Source organism: Carya illinoinensis, chromosome 4 (genome assembly GCF_018687715.1).
Source record: "Carya illinoinensis cultivar Pawnee chromosome 4, C.illinoinensisPawnee_v1, whole genome shotgun sequence".
Taxonomy (NCBI): domain Eukaryota; kingdom Viridiplantae; phylum Streptophyta; class Magnoliopsida; order Fagales; family Juglandaceae; genus Carya; species Carya illinoinensis.
In genome coordinates, this window is record NC_056755.1 from 43480294 (window position 1) to 43506222 (window position 25929).

At 37.5% G+C, this 25929-nt stretch overlaps 1 protein-coding gene across 9 annotated transcripts; it reads left to right on the forward strand.

The window, feature by feature from the left end:
- Window positions 1-3443: 3443 nt before the first annotated feature.
- On the forward strand, window positions 3444-24681 carry LOC122306076 (pre-mRNA-processing factor 39-like). Of its 9 annotated transcripts, none has more exons than XM_043118448.1 (14): window positions 3444-3660; window positions 4699-5150; window positions 11612-11721; window positions 13015-13244; window positions 13854-14021; window positions 14459-14831; window positions 15586-15729; window positions 16456-16608; window positions 16682-16798; window positions 21320-21400; window positions 21503-21652; window positions 22343-22642; window positions 23433-23546; window positions 24342-24681. In XM_043118448.1, the coding sequence occupies exons 2-14, from the start codon at window positions 4700-4702 to the stop codon at window positions 24444-24446; spliced, it is 2496 nt and encodes an 831-aa protein (XP_042974382.1). In that variant the 5' UTR covers window positions 3444-3660; window position 4699; the 3' UTR covers window positions 24447-24681. The 9 variants fall into 9 exon arrangements, with proteins under 9 accessions (XP_042974382.1, XP_042974385.1, XP_042974380.1 ...); XM_043118451.1 differs by having other exon boundaries at window positions 24345-24681; XM_043118446.1 differs by having other exon boundaries at window positions 3445-3660; window positions 4657-5150; window positions 23430-23546.
- The last annotated feature ends 1248 nt before the right edge of the window (window positions 24682-25929 follow it).

A 25929-nucleotide genomic window follows, 5' to 3' on the forward strand; every position in this document is an offset into this window, starting at 1 on the left:
AACGAAGAGTAGTTGGACTGGTCTGTTTCCTTAGCCATACAATAAAAAACATTTCACGGTGGGAAGAGGTTTCAGTAAGAAAATACATATAAACAATGCACAGTATTCCGACATTACTTATGTCACTTGAAATCTTTATGATCTTGGAACTCAAAAAAAATCCCACTTGCCAGTTTTGAGTCCAAAGATATGCAAAATAGCCGAAGAAAGTTTACATGATTAGCCTATGATCTGCCCGACATAAAAAATCGATGACATATTAAGGTTATTTTCAATAGAATTGTTACCTAATACATTGGAAAATTAAGCAATTAGATGACGCAAAACCTGTATTTTGTTTTTGCTCTTTGTTTGCGTGTGCGTAAAATAGACAGTCATCCACCTTGAAAAGTGACCCTCTTCTTCTCCACCTTGAAAAATAGATAGCTGTGGCAGAGTGCATTGCACTAAGGAAAGCAGTTGAACTATGTAATAATCTCAATATCCAGAAGGCTAGTTTTGAAGGGGATGTAAAGGAAGTCATTTCTGTAATGAAAAGTAAAGATAAAGTATTGACATGTTACGGTCCTATAGTAGAAGATGTAAATGATTCTTTTAAATACAGATTAAACTGGACTATACAGTTTGCCCATAGAGAAAAGAATATGGTAGCTCATACTTTAGCAAAAAAAGCTTTAACTTTAGATGAAGAAAAATTGTGGATAGAGGATGTCCCAGATTTCATTATGGGATGTCTAAACAGAGACAAATTTTGTAATGACTGATGTTAAATGGAATGAAAAGTTTATATTAAAAAAGAAAAAAAAGGATTGAGATCTTCTTCTTTTTTACTCACATTTCTTTGAGTAAAACCACCGAATTTGGGTTTGGTTTACACCCTTAGCATCGACTAGTATGTCTGCAATCTGACAATATGAAAAATTTTATTTGTCGTCTCCTACATTATACATTAATATGTGATTTTTCATTTTTATTATTCTATTTAAATACACTAATATTTATGGGTACATGTATGTTTAAATAGAATGATCAAATTAAAAAATCACATGTTGGCATATAGTGCATGAATGATAAGTAGTATTTCTCTTTTATCTTATTGCTGAAGTGTATTTGGAGATTGAATTTTCATACAAATTCACCTAAAAAGGAATTAGCAACTGTGGAAAATTAACTCTATTGTTAGGAGTTGTATAAAGACACATTTTTCAAATTTAGCTTGAAAAATATGACCCTTTTTTTTAGTCTTTAAAATTTTTAGATAATAAATTATTTTTATAGCTGATTTATCATTTAAAAAAAAGTGAAAAGAAAATTAGAAAAATAAAAAAGTCATTTGGTCACATTTGGATAAAAATTATTAGGACATGTTTAGAAATACGGTAAGAGTCTTCAAAATTATTAAAATAGTCTTAAAAGCACTTTAATGATAAAATTGAGTTGTTTTGATGATAAATACTAAAACCATATGGGTGATACGTGTTTTTTAAGGATGTTTAAAAAAAAAAAAACCGTGAACATGAGCAATGTTGGCCATACTTCAAAATTGTATTGAAGCTATTGATAGAACCCACGTGTTAGTTACTATTTATCCAACAAAACAAATTCTATTTGTTAGTAAAAAATGGATACCTACTCGGAATGTTATGGCAATTTGTGATTTTTATACGCTTCATCTTTGTTTGGGCTGGATGGGAAGGTACGTATATGATATATGTATTTTTATGGAAGCTATTCAAAAATGACTACTTTCCACGTCCATCTAAATGTTTGAATTTAATAAAAATGACATTAATTAACTAAATATGATTAATGAATAATTTTTTCATAAATTTTATATAGTAAATATTACTTGCTAGATGCTGGATATCATCATATGAATGGATACATGGAGTCATACAAGAGGGAATGATATCATCTATTGAAATTTTGTCGTGGTCTTTGGCCAATAAGTATGTGTAAAATATTTAATCATGCATCGAGATACACCATTGAATAAACATTTGGAATTTGGAAAAATAAATAGAAGATCAAGGGCGAAACTAAGATTTAGTGCATGGGGAACAATTAGCAAAATGTGTCGTATGTACGAGTGAACAATAATCAATATTTAAAATAGAAAAGTATGTCACCAACATTTAACATTAACCATATAAGATAGCTACCTAAGGACAAACTAAATTACTAAAATCACAAATATGAACATTTTACTTGAGCTTCATCGAACTTAAGTGAACAATAAAAATTAAGAAAGAAATAGTTATGTGAGACTTATTGAAACAAACGATAAAAATTAAGTAAATAAACGATAAAAATTAGTTATATATTTTTATTTTTACCTTTACTCCTAATTGTTAATTTGATAGTAATATATATGTACTTACTAACAAAACTCATTCAAATTAATAAGTTAGCCAGTAGAAGACGTGAAAATAAAAGTATAAATAATTAGGAAAATGAGATTGTAAATTTACCAAATAACTTATAAAAAGAGATCAAGATATTTTATTACCTTGTATGAGATGTAAAAAAAATGTGAGATTTTATTAATGACAAAAAATAAGCGTGAGTATGAAACAATTGTTAAAAAAATGTTCTTTTATTTTTTGGAGGGGGGGAGAATTATCTTTATATTGAGATATCTTTTAAAAAACCATATACTAAAAGCATGGAAGGATCTTGAGTTCAAGCAACGATGAGGACGATGATTATCCACCTCCTGAAAAGCATGGAGGATGAAGAAACAAAAAAATACTCAAGCATGCAACAATTAGAAAAATACTATTTTCGTTGTTATTTGATTATAAGATTTGATTTTTATCAAATACATAGTCATAATTTGTGAAAAATCAAAGACCATTCTATGTAATTTATTTCTCAAAAAATAGTTTTTTTTGTTTTCAAATAAATACAATATATTTAAAAGTGTTTTAGATACATAATTACCAAACAATAAATAATTGTATAATAATAAAACTTATTACTTTTAAATTATAAATGTTTGGATATAAAATTTGTTTCAAGTCATTTTATCTTATTATTATAATTTTTTAAAATTCTCATACAAAATAGTATATACAATTCAATTTTTTTAAATCTTAAAATAATAATAATATTAAAAAATAATATTTTAACAATATTTTATTTTTATTTAAAATTATTTGATCTTATCTTATCTCAATATCAAAATTTTAATTAATTAAAAGCCATATTCTATGGCAATTCCAAACATGCATGTAGTCCGAGAATGGTATTCAAAAAGATTGCATTTAGATGTTAAACTGAGTTGAATTAAATTGAGTTAAAATAAAAGTTAAAAGTTGAATAAAATATTATTTTATAATTAAAAGAATTAAATTATTTATTATATTTTATGTTAAAATTTTAAAAAATTATATTAATTAGATAAGAAGAGTTGAGATGAATTTGATAACCAAACTGCCTAAAATGCCAAATTGCAGAAGGTAATGGAGGCTGAAGCGGCGTCGGTTTAATGTAGGTATATAACCACCTCTTCTGCCTTCGGCGCTTCCCTCCGTTCGTTCGTCTTTCACACTCACACAGGCCCCGCTCCGAACGTCGAACCCTGGAGTACTGAAAAACCCCTTACACTGTCTGCCGAATTGCTACCACAATTACCGCTGAGAGAGCTCCATTTCAGAGGTATCGGTCTCTTTCTTTCTGTATTTCTCTCTCTATCGGTTTTATATCCCTCGGTATCTAACGGAAGCTTGGTTTTCGACTCCTTCGGAATCGGTGCCAGCCCTAACAAGTTAATTATAATGTTCTATTGTTAATTTAATTGATCCTCCTCCCCGACATTCCATGCCCTACTTCTACTGCAAATTTTACAAAACATCGACACAAAACCTTCGGAGCCGAATCCAAAACTCTCTGCAAACGACATCATTTCTCATGTTCTTTTCCTTACGTGCTCCATACTACCCATTTCTCTGTCCTTCGGTTCAGTTTCGGACGGTTGCGGTTTGAATTATAGTTTGGCGTTGGAAACGAAACCTTATATTTATTGTTTGGTTTGAAAACACGGTCACATGAATTTGTGTATGGATCCCACGCGCGTTGTTGTTACTTCATTGTAGTCTTTTTTGGTCGATCCTTTGGTGCTAGTTTTATGTAGCCTTGGCTGTTATGTTTCTGTAGGTTGATTACCGATCGGAAAAAAGAAACGTTTCTGTAGATTGGTTCCGTTTGTTTTATTTTGAGTTCAAAATATTCACAGTCGAGGAGTTTTTTTTTTTCCGTAAAAAACATAAAGAGAACCGAGTAAAGAGTTCCTTGGGCTTGCGTTGCTTTTGTCACAGGCTTAAAATTATAGCTCAATCTTGGTTTTATTGAAGCAATTCAGTAAGCAGATTTAAGGCAAACCCCATCCATGGTTTGTCCTAATTTATTTGATTTAATACTTGCATATCCCATGAACCAGTTTTGTTCGCCCCTTACCTTCTTAGCTGCCCCCTCCCACGGCATCCTTATACCTTCTGAGTTAATTTATAATGTGATCACTGGTTGATAAATGTTTTTTGGATTGCGATAGTTTTTTGTTTTTTGAAAAAAAAGAGAGAAGAATTAAAGCAAAAACATGCAGCAGGGGCGCATTTGTCTTTAAAATTGTTTACAGCTTTATGTTATTTTTGGCAGTCTTGCAATGTTTGCTAACAACTAATAGTCTGTGCATCAAAGCATGGGAGACAGCGAAACAGTCGTATCTGAGCCCTCTGCCATGATGGACTATACATCCACTGGCTATTCTGATGCCAGCTCAAATGTTGTTCCCAACACTGGGGCTTCCCCTTCTGAAGCTACTGGGGTTTTTTATGCATCTGCTGCACCCGCTGATATAAGTTCTACTGTTCGTGTTGGTTCTGATTTGGGAGATGGAAATGTACATGGTACAGATCCTGATCCCAACGTACAAGAAGCACATGTGATTACAACATCTGAAGCAAACCTAGCTGCTGAAGTTGCTAATACTAGTGAGGAAGTCACTGATCTGGAAAATGCAGCAACAGAATTTTCTCAAGCTGGTGGTAATATATCATCTCTGAATGTTACTGATGGTATAGGAGTTGCGAATGGACATGTTTCAGATCATGTAGATAGATCTGCGGATGAGCAACAGTTTGATGGTTTTGGTATGTTTTTCCGTTTGCACTTTCTATACTTGTGTGTGATGCTGTGATTTTATTATTTGGGCAGTTTTAGAATGTATATCATTCAGCATGGAAAAGCAGTTTCCAGTACATGATAGATACTATTTATAACAACATTTTATTGCGGTTTGAATTGTAGTTCAGTGCTGGAAACAAAACCCTATATATCTTGTTTGGGTTGAAAACATGGTTATGTGAATGTGTGTATGGATCTGAACCATGTGTGGTATTATTGCTTTATGAACTTAGACATTTTAGCTGGATTCATGTATCAGTGAACTGCACAATCCTTTTAATTTGGCTTTTTTGTTGTAATTCTTTTATTACCAGGGATGTATATACTCTCACTATTCTAATGTATATGGGGGTGCTTGCCTTTTTTGGACATTCTTAAAAGTATATTGGTGGTAAAGTATTAATATACCTTAAAAAATGTATTAATCAATCAATGCTTATATAAAGAAAGTATCAATTAATTTTTTTTTTGATAAGTAATAAACTTTATTGATCGAATGCAACTAGGCAAAGCCCATATACTTAGGGGGTATACGAAAGAGGCACCTAATTACACTCTAGCAAGCTTAAAGGAAATCAAAAACACATGAACATCCCCTCCCTTTAGTACAATAGCCGAAAACCATTAGACCAAAGAAAATACAAAAAAATTTTAGATTTTCCCCACTGTTCTCTCCTTGTTGTTGAAGCATCTCTCATTTCTTTCCGTCATAGGCACCATAGTAAACACAAAGGGATCATCCTCCACATCGCAGCCAGCTGTGAACATTGATGGTGCCTCTTCCGGCAAGCTAAGAGATCCACCACCCTCTTGGGTATGACCCACTTCAACCCAGCCCTACATATAATGCCATCCCAAAGCATCCTTGCCACTTCGCAATGCAAATAAATATGATCAGTTGTTTCGCCATTCTCCTTGCACAGGTAGCACCATTCCAATGCAATCATCCCTCTTTTTCTTAAATTGTCAGTCGTCAAAATCTTACCCAAAGCTGCAGTCCAGGCAAAAAATGCAACTTTTGATGGCACCGGAACCCTCCATAGACTCTTCCAAGGGAACAATTCTGGCGGTCTTGCAAGGGAGCTCATAGGCTGGTCTTGCAACACCCTATAAAATGATCTGACATAAAAAATTTTGTTCCCTGATTGTTTCCACGGCATTCTATCTCTCCCATACCCTCCTATCTTCATGGAGTAAAGAAAACTGCAAAAACCTACTAACTCCTCCACTTCCCAATTTTACACATTTCTGGAAAAAGACAAATTCCAATGCACTATGCCGGTAGCACAACACAGCACATCTAAAACAGCCACCTGCTGATTTTCGGCTAATCTGAAAACTCTTGGAAAAGCAGCAAATAGAGCTCTCTCTCCACTCCATTCGTCAAACCAGAAGCTAATTCTTGATCCCTCACCAACCTTAAAAGTGATATGTGTTGCAAACACCTTCCACCCCTTTCTAATAAACTCCCAAGGACTCACCCCATAAGTCCCCCTACCCTCCTTAGAGCTCCAACCCCCCTAATCACATCCGTACGTCCCCTCCACTACCATTCTCCACAACGAATCCTCTTCCGATTGAAATCTCCACAACCGCTTTCCTAATAAAGCTTTATTGAAAGTGTACAAATTCCGCACCCCCAAGCCTCCCATCTCCTTTTGACTGCATGCCTTAGGCCACCCTACAAGATGAAATTTGTGTTCCTCACCCAAACCACCCCACAAGAACTCTCTAAAGATTTTTTCAATCCGATTAGCCACCCCCACCGGTAAAGGAAAAAGAGAGATAGTAAGTGGGAAGGTTTGAAAGGGTACTTTTGATAAGAGTTACTCTCCCACCTTTTGAAAGGTAAAGCCGCTTCCAACCCACCAATCTTTTTTCTACCTTCTCTACAACCTCATCCCAAATGGAATTTGCTTTAAAAGAGGCTCCCAAAGGAAGTCTGAGATAACTCAAAGGAAGATCTACCACTTTATAATCCAACATATCAGCTAGGTGGTCTATATTCTCCACCTCCCCCACCGGGACTAATTCCGACTTTTCAAAGTTTACCTTGAGACCCAAAACTGCCTCAAAACACAGGAGTACAGCTCTTAAAGCTTTAAGTTGTCCGCTGTCCGCATCACAGAAAATTAATGTATCATCCGCATACAGTAAATGGGAGATAGATAACCCATTACTATTATTCCTTGTAGAAGAGGTGTAGTTTTGGGGGAAAATGGTGTAGGTGGATTAGATGGTGCATCTTAACGGCAAGATTTTCAGTGTTGATCAATGGCAGTCCAAAAGGTTTTTTTAACAGTTCGAGGGGGTTAAGACGGGGAGATCCACTATCCCCATTACTCTTTGTCATCATCATGGAGGCTCTGAGTAGGATGTTAACGGCGTTAGTTACCAACGGTCTGCTGGCTGGATTTTCAGTGGGTGATCTGAATAGGGGTCTAATCTCGATATCCCACTTACTTTTTGCATATGACACTTTAGTCTTCTGTGAGGCTGAACAAGAACAACTTAGGACTCTGAAAGCACTTTTGTTATGCTTCGAAGCAGCGTCAGGTTTTGAGAGTGAACTTTGATAAATCAGAGCTAGTTCCTGTTGGGAATGTCAGTAGCACTCGGCAGTTGGCTAGTATTTTGGGATGTAAGGTTGCTACTCTCCCTATGACCTATCTAGGACTACCGTTGGGGGCTGTTTCACGATCTGTTGCTATCTGGGATCTAGTGATTGAGAAGATAGAACGAAGATTGGCTGGGTGGAAGAGATTGTATTTGTCAAAAGGAGGCTGTGTGACCTTGATTAAGAGTACTCTTTCTAACTTACCTACATATTTCCTATCTTTATTCCGTATTCCAGCTTCCGTGACAGCTCGGATAGAAAGGTTGTACCGTGAGTTCCTGTGCAGGGGGATGGGAGATGAATTCAAGTTTCACTTAATCAGTTGGGATAAGGTTTGCAGACCTATTTCCTCAGGTGGGTTGGGGATAAAGAACCTAAGAACTTTCAATCGGGCATTGCTCGGGAAATGATTATGGAGATACAATATGGAACCGGAAGCATTATGGAAATTAGTTGTTGAGAGCAAACATGGCAGCCTATGGGGGGATGGTGGACTAGAGAGGGGATTGGGCCTTGTGGGGTGGGGATTTGGAAGCTTATAAGAAGAGGGTGGGGGGTTTTTGCCAACCATACGAAACTTTTGGTGGGGGAGGGCACACGTATAAAATTTTGGAGAGATATATGGTGCGGGGAGGAGGCTTTGAAGGATTCTTTTCCGTCGGTATTCCGAGTGGCGTCTGACCCAGAAGCTTCGGTGGCGGATCTTCTGGTTTGTTTTGGGGACCAAGTCCATTGGAATATCATTTTCTGTAGAACAGCACAGGATTGGGAAGTAAACAGTTTCACGGATTTTTTCAATCTAGTGTACTTTATGAAGATGAATGGAAGGCATGAAGATAAGCTGTGGTGGAAACCTGTGGGTAAGGGTATTTTCTCGTTTAGCTCTTTTTATAAGGCCCTTACAACTATACCAAATCCTCATTTCCCATGGAAAAGCTTGTGGAGGAATAAGGCGCCTCCCAAAGATCTTTTCTTCACCTGGACAGCAGCGTTAGGAAAGATTTTGACTACCGATAACTTGCGTAAGCGTCGAATTATCATTACCGATTGGTGTTGTGTGTATAAGAAATCTGGTGAGTCAGTGAACCATCTCCTGTTACATTGTGAGACAGCTAGAGCTTTGTGGTATGAAGTTTTCAGTCGAGTAGGGCTAAGCTGGGTAATGCCGGAGTCAGTGGTTGAGTTATTGGCCAGTTGGGCGATGCCGGGCGAAGATTCACAAATCAAAGCAGTGTGGAAGATGATCCCTATTTGCATTATGTGGTGCATTTGGCAAGAGCGCAATGAGAGAACATTCGAAGATAAGGAGCGGACATCAGAGGAGCTTCGTTGCTATTTTTTCAGTACTTTATTTATGTGGACTTTAGCTATAGACTTTAATGGATTAAATGTACATGATTTCCTTGCGACTTCTATAGCGACCTAGATAGGTCTTATCTCTTGTATACCATCTTGTGTACTTGGGCTATGCCTATTATTATTAATACTACCGTTTACTTATAAAAAAAAAAAAATTATTTCCTGCAGAAAAACCAGCCAGGGACTGACCCCTTACCTCAGCTTCTAACATTCGACTCAATGCCTCCATTACAACAACAAAAAGAAAAGGAGATAACGGATCACCTTGTCTCAAACCCCTCAAACTCTGAAAAAATCCACAAGGTGGCATTGACTAGCACGGAGAACCGAGCAGTCGAAACACAATGTTTAACCCAGCCACACCACCTATCACCAAATCTGCATCTCCTTAACATATAGAGCAAAAAATCTCAGCACACATGGTTGTAAGCTTTCTCCATATCCAACTTGCAAAGGACTCTCAGGGCACCATCCCTCAACTGGTTGTCCAAGCACTCATTCGCTATCAAAACTGAATCCGTAATTTGACGACCCCAAACAAATGCATTATGAGGTTTGGAGATTATATTATCCATCACCAAACTCATACGACTTGCTAGCAGCTTCAAAATGATTTTATAAATCCCTTCTACCAGACTTATGGGTCAAAAATCTTTCAACTCCATTGCCCCCGCAATTTTTGGAATGAGAGTGATAAAAGTGGCATTAAGGGACTTATCAAACTTGTGACAAAAATGAAGCTCTTGAAAAACCCGCATCACATCATCCTTCACCACATCCCAACACTCTTGAAAGAAAGCCATAGAAAACCCATCGGGGCTCGGGGCTTTGTCTTTACACATACTACGCACCACTTGATGCAGTTCGTCCTCCTCAAATGGTCTCTCCAACCACCTAGCAATATTATCATCTAGCTGGTCAAAAGACAAACCATCCAATTTGGGGCGCCATCCCGCCGACTCTTTAAGAAGCTCCTCATATTAGCTCACTATATGTTCTTGAACATCCTCCGTTGCTTGATACAACGTCTCTCCCGATTGGATACCCTCTATAACATTGTTCCCCCTATGTGAGTTTGCCATTTTGTGGAAGAACTTAGTACATTTGTCTCCCTCTTTCAACCATAACATCCTAGTTTTTTGTCTCAAAGAGATTTTTTTCAACAACAAAACCCTCTCTATCTTCGCCACAACCTCAACCTTCCTCAGAGTTCTCCCCCCCCCGGTGGGCGCTTCTAGAAAATTCAACTCCTCCTAGAGAAGGCTCTTTTACTCATCCGTGTGTCTAAAAACCTCAATATTCCACCGCTTTAAGTCAAACTTAAGAGCTTTTAATTTGTTAGCTACTGTGAACCATGAAACTGGATGTGCCATGGAATGAATAAGAGGCCTACCAATTCCTCACCCTCTCCACGAAATCAATCGATTGAAGCCACATATTCTTAAATTTGAAATAACGTTTACCCCCTAAATGCCCCTACAATCTAACATAATGGAGAAATGATTTAAGCAAACCTGAGGCAATTGCTTCTGACATAAATTTGGATACCGAGACTTTCAAGAAGTAGAGATTAGAAATCTATCCAACATTGACCCCCCTTTACTGCTGGACCGCGTAATGCTCCCCCCATGCAAGGGGAGATCAATCAAATTAAGATAAAATATCAGCTCTGAGAAATCCTCCATCGCCCTTGTCAAAGAGGAAGCCCCCTCCCTCTCACAAGGGAAACGAAAAACATTAAATTCCCTGCACACTACCCAAGGGAGTTTCCATAAAGTATACAAATCCACCAATTCGTCCCACAAATAACTTCTTGTCTCTATCAACATTAGGCCCATATACTCCCGCAAGAGCCCACTCCCACCCATCCTCAATGTTCTTGAAATACCCCGCAATAGAATAATTCCCATAGCAAACCTCTACTAGTTCCACTACTCTCCTATCCCACATTAACAACACCCCACCTGAGGCCCCCAAGGAGGCTAAATAGGTCCACCCCACAAATGAACAGCCCCATAAGCTACAAATGATATTTCTGTCAACATAATGCAGCTAGATTTTAATTTGAAATTGCTTATAGGGTTTGATGTTTTCATGTTTTTTGAAAACTTTAGGGGTTTTTATGCTACAAGTGTTGTATGCCTTGGAATGAAAACATCTTTAACTGAAAAATCCCCCCTTTCTTCTGTATACTCCCGGTGTACACGGCTTATGCCTATCTCATTCATTTCAATAATATTTATCTCTTAAAAAAAGAAAAAAAAAAAAAAGAAAAAAAAAAGAAAAAAAAAAAAAGAAAAAGAAAAATCCCCTGACTTTAGAGGGGATTTCAGTTGTCAAACATCCCCTTAAATGTGTCCTCTGCTTTACTTATATTCTTGCTAAATCTCTATGCAGAGTTAAATGAATAATTTCTTAATTGTATTTAATCCTTTTCCTTTTTATTCGTAGTACCAGTTGTGTCTGCTGAAGAAGATCGACTGTGGAACATTGTGAGGGCTAATGCTTTAGATTTTAACGCATGGACTTCCCTAATTGAAGAGACCGAGAAGGTGGCGCAGGTATGTTTACGTTTTCTTGCATTTATGATGAATCACTTTGTTAATTATACCAATCTTTATCTGTTTTCTATTTGTTATTTGGTGTGATGAAATTAACCCCTAGGGGTGCTAAGGGCCTTGGGCTTGGTGATATGATCCCTCCATGTCTAAGGTTCAAACTCTTGGGTGCAAAAAATTTCTATGGCCCATGTCTTATCAATTAAAAGCTGATGATTTACCTGATTTGTACGATGGGGACGCATTACACGGGTAATGGGTTTAACTGGGTAAAATCATGTTGTGTTTGCATATTAGGGATATCTTGTCATAAAAGAAATTGTGTGACGAGATGTTCTCAACAAGTTGGCTGTTAACTTTAATGTGCTTGTTTAATATACATGCTAGTTTTGGAAGATTTTACTTATCAAAGAAAACTCTTATTTATAAAAAAAAAGTTTTAGAAGATCTATGGTTTTCCTGTCAAAAAAGTATGTATGCTAGTTTTGGAGCAAGGTATAAAAAGATGGTCTGTATTCTCTTTACTTGCCTAGTGCCTTGCATTAGCTAGTTGTTGAAGATCTAAGTGTCTATTAGCAAGCTACCTGAGATACACATTTTTTACTTTCATATGTATTTTTGTAATAGGAATAGATATGTACTTATGGCTTTTAGCAACCCCTCTACTTTACTTTACTTAGAAGCTTATGTCTTGGCATGCTCTCACCCTTTTGTTTGATAAAAAACTTTATTTACATGAAATGTGAAAGGGTTAGAACCTTTGAGCATTGAAACTTCGATGGAACACATGATATGCTATCCTTTGCACCCCCTCCCATACTCGTAGAATACAAGAGATTAAAAAAAGAGGAAAACATCTCCATTTCCCAATCTTGGGGTGCTGTTTGGATGAAAGTAATGTTCCCTTGTCCAGTGTCATTAAAATGCCATTGTTCTTTAATCAAGAAGTCTTATAGGGCTGTTCCTGCTGTTCACCGCACTAATCTTATTTGAAAGTGTTTGAATGTTGCTAAATTTGGGTTTGCCTTTGTTTATATGGGCTTCTTTTTTGGGGTTTACAGTTTACATTATATGCATACCAGTGGATGGGTAAGACATTGTTTCTTTTTGAAGTTTTTGTTATTATTTTTAGAATGAAGTTGTGTACGTTTTTCATGAGAATTCTCATGATATAATTTTTCAGAGTGATAAGCATCTGCTGTTTCTGGTTGTCTTCAGACCTTTGTTTTCGACGTTATTGCCCTATGATTTATTATTTCCTGGGGGAAATAACATCTTCATCTCTGCCTGGTGCAGGAGAACATTTTGAAAATCCGAAAAGCTTATGATGCTTTTTTGGCAGAATTTCCTTTGTGTTATGGTTATTGGAAAAAGTATGCAGACCATGAGGCTCATCTAGGCTCTGTTGAGAAAGTAGTGGAGGTTTATGAACGGGCAGTACAAGGAGTGACGTATTCGGTGGATATTTGGTTGCATTATTGTATATTTGCCATTAGCACATACGGGGATCCAGAAACCATCCGTAGGTAATATATTTTGGTTTGGCTCATTTTTTTCTTAATCGACATTGGTAGATTGTTATTGCATGGCTATAGTGTTTATTGCTGCTAACATCATTTCAGTATGCCTGCAACAGTGATTCTCCACATTTATGGCGGAAAGGTTTGATGAGAATGCACTACAGAAATGCTTTTTTTCTAATGTGCAAAGCATTGATTTGATGCTATTGTAAAGGTGTAGCTGTTTTAGGTTCTTATTCAGTTTTTTGGCCTCATATACCCTTTCTTTTGTCTTCTTTTTCTCCAAAAGCCTGTGCCGTAGTCATATAGTTGTCATTGAAATATGGCTATCTTTAACTTTGACGCTGAGGTTCATCAATATGCAAATTGCTGCTGGGAAGATCTCGTCAGGTTAAGGGCTAAGATGGCCTCTATCACTGCTCCATTTCACGGACATAGTATGATTTTTTTTCAGGAAGGTAAATGCAGCGTTTGGAAGTGATATGCTGTTAACAATGAATTGTTTCTTCTGCTTGACGTTCTGACACTGCAACCATTTATGGATGTGCTTGGGTTAAATGAATTGGTGTTCATACTTGTAGAATAACAGTTCCTATTATTTATATGGTGCTCCAGGCTCTTTGAACGAGGATTAGCTTATGTTGGAACAGATTACCTGTCATTCACTCTTTGGGATAAATACATTGAATATGAGTACATGCAGCAAGAGTGGGGCCGTCTTGCTATGATTTACACCAGGATTTTGGAGTATCCAAATCAACAATTGGATCGCTATTTTAACAGGTGATTCCCTGAATCCTTGTTCATTGCATTTTATATTTATTTGTCAAACTCGTTTTGCTTAGAGTTGGCTTTGGTTCCTTGAGTTGGCTTTATGTTTCATGGAAAGCTCTTATGTATGTTTGGTGTTGCATTCAGCAAATTTAGGGTGGTTGGATGTTTTTGGAGGAGATTCTGTATAATTTCTGGTCAGATAAAGCACTGTTTTCCTCACTCCTGAAATGTATTTTTTTTCTTGATTCACTAATATTTGCAAGTACTTTTTAATACCAAACTCGGATTTATGAATGTAGCCTGCCTGTTCACAATTGCTGATGTTGTAATCTTCCATATATGTGGCTTGATTACAACATCTTCATACTTCTCTTCGGAGCCCATGATACACACAATATTTCCTTTTTGAAGTGTTATTTACAGCCCTGATGCTAATGGTGCTACAGCTTTAAGGAGTTAGCTGGAAGTCGACCTTTGTCTGAATTAAGGACTGCTGAGGAAGCTGCTGCTGCTGCTGCTGCTGCTGCAGCACTTTCAGAGGCTAGTGTCCAAGCCAATGAGGGAGAGGTTCATCCTGATGGTACAGAACAATTTCCTAAACCTGTAAGTGCTGGCTTAACGGAGGCAGAGGAGTTGCAGAAGTATATCGCCATCAGAGAAGAGATGTATAAGAAGGCTAAAGAGTTTGATTCTAAGATCATTGGTTTTGAAACAGCAATTAGGAGACCCTACTTTCATGTGCGGCCTCTCAATGTTGCAGAGCTTGAAAATTGGCATAGCTATTTGGATTTTATGGAAAGGGAAGGCGACTTTAACAAGGTATTTGAGTTTACGTGCTTTCAGCATTGTTTGGTTTGTAGTTTTGTTGTCCTTCTCGTACATATTGGGTCACAGTTAAATAGTATCTGCTGACCCGTTGTATTCTTGGCTAAACCATTGGATGAAACAACTTTTTGAATGGGAAATTGAACTGAGACCAAAGCATGTGCCTTCAATTTGGTTTCTTTATTATTATTATTATTTTTTATTTCTTCTACCACACTCTAGTATTATGGGCCTCCTCTATTGTACTGAATGGCACTTCCTTTACTGAACTTCACGCTGCCCTTTGCAGCTCTTAGACTGTAGCTAGGCTCTTTGTATACCCCCCGTGTACTCAGGCCTTGCCCTCTTTATGATTTAATATATATCTTTTTACTTGTAAAAAAAAAAAAATTATTATTTTTTATTTTGATGAGTAAATGAACATATTAATGGTCTGGCCCATAGCATCAAATTGGTTTCTTTAAGGCTAAGTGCTTCAACCCCTCGTTTGTCAGTGGATGGGTCGGGTTGATGATGTGCTTGTATTGTGAATTTTATTCTTAATGCTATGAATGCAGGTGTCCTTATCTTGTTAATCACCTGTCCTGTCGGACAAAGAGGTCCCTCCCTCATTTTTTAGGGGCCTTTCTGTTCTACTGACAGAGTATATCCTATGCATGTCTCCTTTCTGCTTTGTGATATTCTTTTAATTACGCAAGATGGATAATGGTGGTATAATTCGTGGTCATTTGTCTTCTATGTGAATCAGGTGGTCAAGTTATATGAAAGATGTTTGATTGCATGTGCCAATTATCCCGAGTATTGGATGCGTTATGTTTTATGCATGGAAGCTAGTGGAATGTTGGATCTTGCAAATAATGCACTTGCTCGTGCATCTCAAGTGTTTGTCAAGGTAGCATATTTTTTATAAGAATATTCTTCATTGAGACATTGGGAGAGGAGTGAAAAAAGGGAAGCTCACTTCCCTACCTATTGTTTGGTAGGAGGGAAGGATTACCTTTACTTATTAAAAAACATGATATGTAGTTTTACGTTTATGCCGCTACTTAAGTGGTTTACGATGGAGCAAAGCTGAAATTTAACAACTTTTGTAAGAAGCTAGCTTATAGCTATTCCTTTTACAATTGCCCTGCTGTTGGGCGAATTGGTTTTGGTGGGTCTGCACTAGTTATGTCTCTCCCTCCTCCATACTTCCCGTGCCCTTAAGTCCACCTACTTAACAAATCAATTTCCCTTCTGTCATTGCTTCCTCCTTCCCTTTCCCAGCCCTACTTCAATCCCTCCAAGCAAGCAGTGTAAGGATGGACGACATATTGGTTCCTTTTCCCTTTCTTGTTATTCATATGAATAGACTGTGGGTTAGAAGACCTTTTTGGCCATCGGATGTGTGTGTGCGCGTGTGTTTATATTAGCCTTTCAAGAACTGGATATTATCTTTTGATTATAGATAATGAATAGATTATATTGTTTGCAAACGAGCTTACATTGCCGTGTCTTTTCAGCTTCCAATGTCAGCATTAAGCCATGGGATAACACAGTTATCTATCCCTTCTCTCTTTTCTAAATTTAATTACATTATATCTGATTTCATTTTTTTTTTCTGCCAAAATTGTAACAGAGACAACCAGAGATTCACCTTTTTGCTGCTCGGTTTAAGGAGCAAATTGGGGATATACCTGGTTCTCAAGCTGCCTATCAACTTGTTCATACTGAAATCTCTCCTGGTCTCATTGAAGCAATTATTAAGCATGCAAATATGGAATATCGGCTGGTATGTTGGGTCAAGAATGTTGTTTAAGATGGTCATGTTACATTTTTTTAGTCTCATTTCTCTTTTATTGCAGGGGAATCTGGAAGATGCCTACTCCTTGTATGAACAGGCCATTGCTATTGAAAGAGGAAAAGAACATTCACAGACGTTACCGATGTTGTATGCACAATATTCTCGGTTTGTATACATGGTAGGTTGGGCAACATGTTTGCCTGTCTGTGTGTTTTCTGTAGTTTACAGGTATAATGTTTTTGGTGCAGAATTAGATCAGGTCTTTTTGCTGGAAAATGTACTTTTTGGGTTTTTAAATGAGAGCAGGATGGGTGTTTGTAACTTCAAGTTTGGATGAGTAACAAATTGTCCACACTTGTGGCGATTTAGAAGCATGGATACTTGAAGCAGATTGTGTTAGAATCTAAAACTTTTAGAGTCACGACTGTAGGCAACTTCATTCATATCACTGAGGAGAGCTGGAAAGTATCAAAGGAGTTGTCTCTGGGGATGTATACGGTCAAGTGGGTCATCAGATTGCTGGAGGGCTTGCGTCAAGCAATAAAAAGGAGTTATATGCCTCTCTAAGGGATGGTAATAGAAGCTTTATAGCCTAGAGATGTTCCAACGTGCATGGGCATTTTTAGTGGAATATGGAGTTGGTGGCAAACAGAATTTTTTATTCATGCTGGAAGAAAGGGAAGGTAGGGGGTGGAAGAGATTGTCGGGCACTATACTAGAAGTTCGGGACAATTTGGTGGTTGGAGGTAATGCAAGGCACAACAGAGGGAGGATGGACTTTGGCCGAATGGAGGAAAGTTATGGAGGTAGGAACTTATCTTTGGTTCCAACGAAGGAGGGTCATCACCGGAATAATCGCTCCTACAAGGAGGTGCCAAAACAGTCGACAAAATTGACCCCATCTTAGAACAGGGGAGGAGATTATATGGATTTACTAGCTATCGAGAGTGTCAGGCACAATGAATGCACAACACACTGCAGGCCCACCTGCTGCTCAGTTGAAAGGAGGTGGTCATGTCAGGCACGATCGAAGTATGGTAGAGGGGGATGTCTGTTGTACATTATGGGGAATGAAAATGCAGTTGGATGATTTGCAGGAGAAAGTGAATGGTTTAATTCGAATTGTAGATAAAGGAAACGGTATGGGCTTGGGCGTGATCTTCTCGAATAGGGGCCCAGGGGAACTAAATGAGGAAGCCACTTAAAGGGCTCAATGTCACAACCTACCATCAGGCTTTGATGGGGCTAAGGGGAAATAAAAAATCATGGGCCGCTTTATTAGGCCACCACATGGGCCCCTTACTAGGCATCACGTAAGCAGCCGAGATGAAGGGAAAGATCAGATGGAGATGGGCCTCGATATATCTTGATCCATATGGCAGTTCTGTGGCGAATGTGGAAAAGTAGGGCCATCAGTCGCCGACAACCAACCACCCATGCCAGAAAAGCTCTAGATTGACTCGTGATAGGCCAACGTAACGTTGCCTGTGAATCAAGTGGAGAAAAAGTGCAGAGGGAGGAACTATCGCCGGAGTTGGTAACCACCACAAAAGTGGATCAAATTGAAAACTCACCGTCCGGCAGTGGTTCTTTGGCTCTGAGTGGACAAAAGGCGATGATGGAGTGTAGGGAATATCTAGCGTAGGAATCACAAGGGGTCACACCTCTCCTGAAGGAATTGTAGCATATCGGGAATGTTACGGAGGGGGTTGTTGCAATAATGTCCAACATTGCGCTTATTCCCAAGGAGGTTGGGGCTTTGAATATTAAAGATTTTCAGTTTATTAGTCTTGTGAATGGGGTGTATAAGATTATCTCCATGGTCTTAAGCATGTTTGGGGAAGGTATTGGGGAGGATTATTTTGAGACCCCAAACCGCCTTTCTAAAAGGAAGACAAATATTATATCTAGTACTAATCACTAATGAATGTCTAGATGGTAGATTAAAATCAGGAGAACCGGATGTTCTATGTAAACTGGATATGGAGAAGGCTTATGATCATGTTAATTGGGACTTCTTACTATACTTGCTTGAGAGGTGTGGATTTCGAGAGAGATGGTGCTCATGGATTAGATATTGCATCTCGACGGCGAGGTTCTTAGTTTTGGTGAATGGTAGTCCAGTTGGTTTCTTTACTAGTTCACATGGTCTAAGACGGTGATCCATTGTTTTCCCTTGTATTTGTCATTGTTATGGAAGTGCTTAGTCAGATGATGTCCACTATGGTTGACAATGGCTTTTTGGCAGGATTTTCAATTGGCAACACCAATCAGGACACGCACTCTTAATAGCTCTCATTTATTGTTTGCAGATGACACTTTGTTATTTGGTAAAGCAGACCAATCATATGCATTACTTAAGGGCTCTCCTACTTTGCTTCGTAGTTGTGTCAGGATTGAAGGTGAATTTATCCAAATCGGAGTTGGTTCTAATTGGAAATGTTCGTAACCACTAGCGGTTGGCCAACATTCTTGCATGCAACGTCTCCTCATTTCCTATGAAATACCTTGGCCTCCCTTTGGGGGCCTCTTTCAGGGCTAAATCTATATGAGATGAAATAATAGAGAAAATTGAACTCAAATTGGTAGGTTGGAAGAGATTATATTTGTCAAATGGTGGTAGGACTACCCTAATCAAGAGCACTTTGTCCAATTTACCAACTCACTTCTTATCTTTGTTCCCAATTCTGGCTAGCGTGGTGATCCGAATAGAGAAAACTCCAGCCTGATTTCCTTTGGAGTGGGTTGGGGGATGAGTTTAAGTTTTCACCTAGTCAAGTGGGATAAGGTTTGCTCTCCAATCTTTGTACCCCTAGGGTATGCTCCCCTCAAGTCTAAGGTTCAAATCCCTTTAGGTGCAAACAATTTAGGGCTTGTGCGGCCCCGAGATTAGTCGGGACGTTGTCTTCGAACACCTGATGTAAAAAAAAATAAAAAATCTATGGGTGGGTTGGGCATTAGAAACTTGAGGGTATTCAATTGGGCCCTTCTTGGGAAATGCTTGTGGTACTATAACATGGAGAGGGAAGCTTTATGAAAGTTGGTGATTGATCTTAAGTACGGATCTATGTGGTGGTTTTTGGGGTTGTTGGGGTGGGGGATACTAGGGAGGTACAATGGGCATATGGTGTGGGAGTTTAGAAGCACATACAGAGAGGTTGGGGGTGTTTGCTCGACACACTAGAATTGTGATGGGTGATGGATCTAGAATAAAAGATCAAGGCTATGTGGAAGATGATCCCTATTTGCATCATGTGGTGTGTGTGGCAAGAGTGTAATGAACGGACTTTCGAGGACAAAGAGAGATCTATGGAGGAACTAAAAGGTTTCTTTTTTAGAACTCTTTGTACTTGGGCCATTGTTAATTTTAATGACCAAAATTTTCATGATTTTCTTGTATCTATTGATCCTACGTAGTAGGGCATTCATTGTATTGAACATGGCTTTTGCCTATTCTTTTCATTAATATACTCTGATTTACTTATATATTAAAAAAAAAAAAGAATAAAATTTTGGCATGATTATTGTGTGGAGAACAAGCCCTTAAGGACACATTCCATACATTTTCCAGGATTTCGTGTGATCAAGAAGCATCAGTAGCGGATCTAAAGGAGATGTCCAGTGGCTTAATCCAATGGAACGTGAATTTTATGAGAGCGGCACATGATTGGGAAGTGGACAGCTTTGCTGATTTCGTCAGAAATTTGTATGCCATGAGATTGAGCACCCAGGGAATTCGTAAGTTGTGGTGGACACCCGCTAGAAAAGGTGCTTTCCCAGTCCACTCCTTCTATAAGACCCTCATCAATTAAGTTGTGATGGACGTTCGCTAGAAAAGGTGCTTTCTCAGTCCACTCCTTCTATAAGACCCTCATCAATCCACAACACAATAGTTTCCTATGGAGAAGTATTTGGAGAAACAAGGCACCTCTTAAGGCAAACTTTTTTGCTTGGACAGCTTCTCTAGGCAAGATTTTGACTATGGATAACCTATGAAAATGCCGGATGATTATCGTGGACTGGTGTTGTATGTGCAAAAAGAATGTTGAGACTATGGATCATCTTCTACTACATTGTGAGGTCTAGATCACTATAGGATGATGTCTTTAGAAGATTAGAGTTAGCCTGGGTTACGCATGTTGTGGTGGTTGAACCCTTGGCCAGTTGGAAGAATTTGGGCGGAATTCCACAAATCACAGTCGTGTGGGTATTCTTTGGTGCCTATGGAAGGAATGAAATGATCGGACTTTTGAAGATAAGGAGCGAACATTGGAGGAGATTAGATTGTTCTTTGTTAAAACTCTGTTCCTATGGGCGGGTGTTGTAGATTGTAATGGACTAGATTTTCCTTTCTTGTTTCTACCTCTCCCTCTTAACTAGGTGTAAACACTTGTATACCTCTTGTGTACTTGGGCTATGCCTAGTCTTATTAATAATTTTTTTTTTTAACCTATAAAAAAATGCTTTTGGTTTGATTGATTCTTTTATTTTTATTCCTTTTGATTGCTTACTACTTGTGCAGTTTAAATTTCAGAGATTTTGTGGGTTTTTTTTAGTCTTATCAAAGTGAACACTACTAAAAATAGGCATATTGTTTTCAAAATTCATGGACATTTGTGGAAGTGATTATTGGTCAGAGATATTTATCCGCACTTTATATTATAGCTGATGTCTCTCATTCCCCCGATTCTAATGGTAGGTTTCTGGTAATGAAGAAAAGGCTAGGGAAATTCTAGTTCAAGCACTTGAGCATGTGCAACTGTCCAAACCACTTCTTGAGGTCTATAATCTCTCTCACATGCAGATGTGCACTGTTTTCCAATATTCTCTCAATAAGATTCTTTTAGCTGATATGCTGCATCTGCTTCCATGGTGCCTGCAGGCTTTAATACATTTTGAGTCAATTCAGTCCTTACCAAAGAGAATCAATTATCTAGATTCGTTGGTTGTTAAGTTCATAGTTCCTGACCTAGAGAGCCCCAATGTTGCTGGTCCAGCTGATAGGGAAGAGCTTTCTTGCATTTTTTTGGAGGTAAATTTGTTTGGCATTTAGATGAGTGGAGTTTTATGACTTTCCAGATATAACTTGTTGAGTGGAAAAGATGAAAGGTTATATTTTGTTTGTTATTGAAGATCTCAGTTGGCAATTTTCCAGCATCCTTCTTTCTTTAAGAAACTAATTTTAAGAATAGAGTAGAGGATGACATGAGCTATAGCTCCAAGGCACCTCCTCTAGTTGTAAACTTGGAAGAAGAAGAAGAAGACAATCAACAGAAATTCCTCTCCAGCAGTGAATCGTGAATATAAAAAAAAAAAAGGTCTAATTGATTGTTGATTGCATGCTTCAATGCTTTTGCCTTGCATACAGAGTTTGATCAGATCTAGTGGGTTGGGTATATTATTAATCATAATGTGCATTCTTCAAGCTTAAGCCTCTTATCGTTTAACCCCTGTTTTTGTTGTTTTAATAGAGTTTGTATATTCTTGTTTTTAATATCACTCTTTAAAGATATGATTCCAGTTTTTGATTTAGTTTGCATCTGGGTTGAATATCTTCTGGCATTCCAAACACCAATTCTGATCTTGATATTCTTTCATTTATGTATATATCATGTTTACGCATGCATAATAGCTTATGTTCAGGGGAAACTGCATCACATATTTTATTCTGTGAGAAATGAAACTTGCCTCAAAGTCTTTTGTGCCTACCTGGATTTTTCAGTTTCTGAATGTCTTTGGGGATGCACAATCCATCAAGAAGGCTGAGGATCGGCATGCTAAGCTTTTCTTGCCTCATCAGAGCACTTCAGAGTTGAAAAAACGCCATGCAGAGGATTTTCTAGCATCAGATAAGGCCAAAATAGCCAGGTCTTATTCTGTTCCTTCACCTGCGCAGTCCTTGACGGGTGCATATCCAAGTGCACAAAGCCAATGGACAGCTGGTTATGGTTTGCAGCATCAAGCTTGGCCAGCAGTTACGCAAGGACCAGTTCAACAGTGGGCCCCTGGCAATACACAACAGGTAGATGCCATTTCTTCACACTAATTTATGTACATATAAATATATATGTTATTTATCATGTGCTGGTTGAGGGAAATCGTTGACTTAATTGCTGGATTTTCCACATCACAAGAATTTCTACTTACAGTTCGGTTTTCGTTTTTTCTCATTGATGGGTTTTGTTCGTTAAGAAGTATTTTGGTGTAACACCCTAGTCCCACGTTGGGAAAAGGTCACATAGAGTGGGTAAGTCACATCGTGGTGTGGAAAATGGTTCCTACTTGTGTCATTTGGAGAGAAAGGTATAATTGAAGTATTGAGTATCGTCAACAGACATTAGTGGAGCCCAAAACTTTCTTCTTCAACACTCATTTTGACTTACCGTAGATCTAAAAGAGCGATGTGTGAAAGTATTGTCACATGCCCAATGTATCAAGAATTTTGGTTGTTCAGAATGTATTTTTAATCTTACCACTTAGTAATCAGGCATTTCTCTTGTATATGTCCTGTGCACTTAGGCTGCGCACTTTGTTTTCATCAATAAAATTTTTGACTACTTTCCAAAAAATTTCAATCTTAATATACAAAGAGACTGTACGTGAACCGTGGGCTTGGTTCATTCAAGAGAAGATGAGATTTTGTTACTTTTTTTTTCAAGATTAAACGTGTTTGTGCTGTTTTAATAGCTCTCCATAGTTTTGTTTGCTTGCACATGCATACAAAGGGTTGTTACCTGCAATCCAAAACTTTTTGAAGACCTCGATTTATTATGGCTATTATTTATAAAAAGAACCTTTAAATCTTACAGCAGGCTGCATATGGTGCATATAGTGGCTATGGAAGCAGTTACGCTAATCCACAAATGGTAGCATCAGCACCACCAACTGCCGCTTATGGGGCTTATCCTACTACATATCCTGCGCAGGTACCTAGTATTACTTGTCATGTGTTGTGGATCAAATTCTTACCATTTTATTTTTTATTTTTTGGCTGGCTGCTTATTGATCATTTTTTAAAGTTGGGTTACATCTTGACGACCTCTCTTTGATATTGCATTGGAATTGTCTTTGTTTTTCTTTTCCTGTTATATTTATTTATTTTGGGCCGGAGAACCCAGATTTTTAATGTTTTTGTTTGTCGTTTCTTTTAGATGATTTCTTTATAGCCACATTGGAACTGGTTTGTGCATTTTGAAGTCTCCACAAAAGAAGTTGGGGTCTATTGCTAGTCCACAATTGTTTTTGAGTTATAGACTTGTATCCTTTGAATAGGTTTCTCTCAACCTTCAGGTTGCCATTGTTGGAGGCATGAGTATTCAAACTTGTGTCTCGCGTACCCGAGTTTCAGCTCCTGTTTTGGAGTATTTAATAATCGTGGCAAACAAAAAAGCATCATGATTCCTGCAGAATCAAGTTTGTTCGTATATTTGACAAATGAACTTCCATTTCTACTCAAATTGGTATCTGTCTACATGCGTAATGTGCGACACCTCCACATACCCTTGCAGTATGTACACACTTGAAACTGCAAGTCCAAGTTTAGGACTCTCCTCTGATAGATTTAATTATTTATGCAGAGGCGTGGGATTTAAGAAATGTTTCATCTCTATAACTTCCCCCCACAACCTATTGGGGCTTGTATAAAGACACTATGAAGTCTCTAATTTTTCTCTGCTTGCTTGTCATCATCTCTACTGCTGAATGTTTGCTCATAATTTCAGCAGGCTTTCCCACAACAAAGTTATGCACAGCCCACTGCAGTGGTAGCCGCCCTGCTGCAGCAACCTGCATCAGTTCCGCAGGCCTATTATGGGAGTTACTACTGAAGCGGCAAAGTCAATTGTTGAATTATGGCATGGTTTTGGCATACTCAATCAATTCTTTTGTTTGTCTTGTTGGTCTCTGCATAGACCTGGGAATGGTGTAGCTAACAAAGAACTATTAAGGGAAGAGAGGCCTTCGTCATAGCTGTGTTTCAGGCAATTATATATTGGTTGTGTGTGTATGTGTGAGTATATTAATTTCTTTTTGCAATATTTGATGCCCCTCGCTTGATCTAAATTGTTAACATTGTTGTGAGCTCTAACTAAAGCACGGAGCTGTGACTCGGATTCACGTGAGGATGATGGCAAAGAAAACGGCAACACAGATGTTCGTAAGGTAATCAACCACCCATGTGCTTGTTAGTGAGTGGCGTAAGATTGACCAAAGATTAAGCCTCCATTCGATTTCACAGACGGTCTCAATTCATTTCATTTAATCTTAATATCTAAATACTATTTAAATACAAACATTTTTAAATTTCAAATTTTTAATTTATCATCTAATCATTTTCTAATTATTACAACTTTTTTAAACTTTCAAATAAAATCAAATGGTCAATTCAATTTTTTTAAATCTTAAAACACAAATAATATTAAAAAAATAATATTATAATAAAATTATATAAAATATTTTAATTTCAAATTATTTTACTATTATTTATAAACTATCTAACCGTTATTCATAGATATTTTAATATAATCTTATTTGTATAACCGAATAAAATCTAATACTATATTCAACTGTTAAAAAAAATTACAGATGACATCAAATATAGCGATGAATAAGTCCTTGAAAAAAAGATAGAACAGATCTTTTTCGCATAAGTTTTACCTTTTTTGAAGAGTCCACGTAAAACTTGCCCACTCTAAGTTTATATAAATTATTTTTGAGCATTGCTAGATGTAGTATTAAGGTACCTAAGTTTTGTATAGTTTTTTTAAAATAAAGTAGAGTTTATTATTAAAGTAGAGTTTTGGTGTTGGAAGCCAAGTTGACATTCTCTTACAAGTACATTTCCACTTTTCAATTTTGATACGGATGTGCGATCAATGTGCCTGTGAACAAAAAAATTTTTACAGGAAAAGCAAAACCCTCTCTGGAACTCAACGCCCAGAGATCCCAAACGATTCTCCAACTCCTGTTGGGGCCAAGTACACCGTTGCTGCCTCGTATGATATTGCATTTCTTACTATTTAGGTTGCGTGGGGATGTTGAGTGAAGTTGAGTCAGTTCATTTTTTTTTTTTTTATAAATAATAATGAATTAAGTTGGTTAAATGAGTTCTATAGAATTAAGCTCAGATGAATTTATATGCGTTTAGATATTAAAATGAGTTTAATATTATTTATGATGAATCAAAAAAGTTGTAGATCTCACTAGTAAAGAAGTTTTGAATTAATATGAGTTTAGTGATTTGAGAGTTGTGTGTTTGGATGTTAAACTTAAATTAAACTAAACTGAGTTGATCTCAATACAATCCAACAA

Coding starts and splice junctions, on each gene's coding strand:
- LOC122306076 (XM_043118446.1), top strand. CDS start 4,700: ATGGGAGACAGCGAAACAGTCGTATCTGAGCCCTCTGCCATGATGGAC. Junction 16,799..21,319: donor ATTCTCGGTTTGTATACATG/GTAGGTTGGGCA, acceptor TTCTAATGGTAG/GTTTCTGGTAATGAAGAAAA. Junction 21,653..22,342: donor TTTCTTGCATTTTTTTGGAG/GTAAATTTGTTT, acceptor TGGATTTTTCAG/TTTCTGAATGTCTTTGGGGA.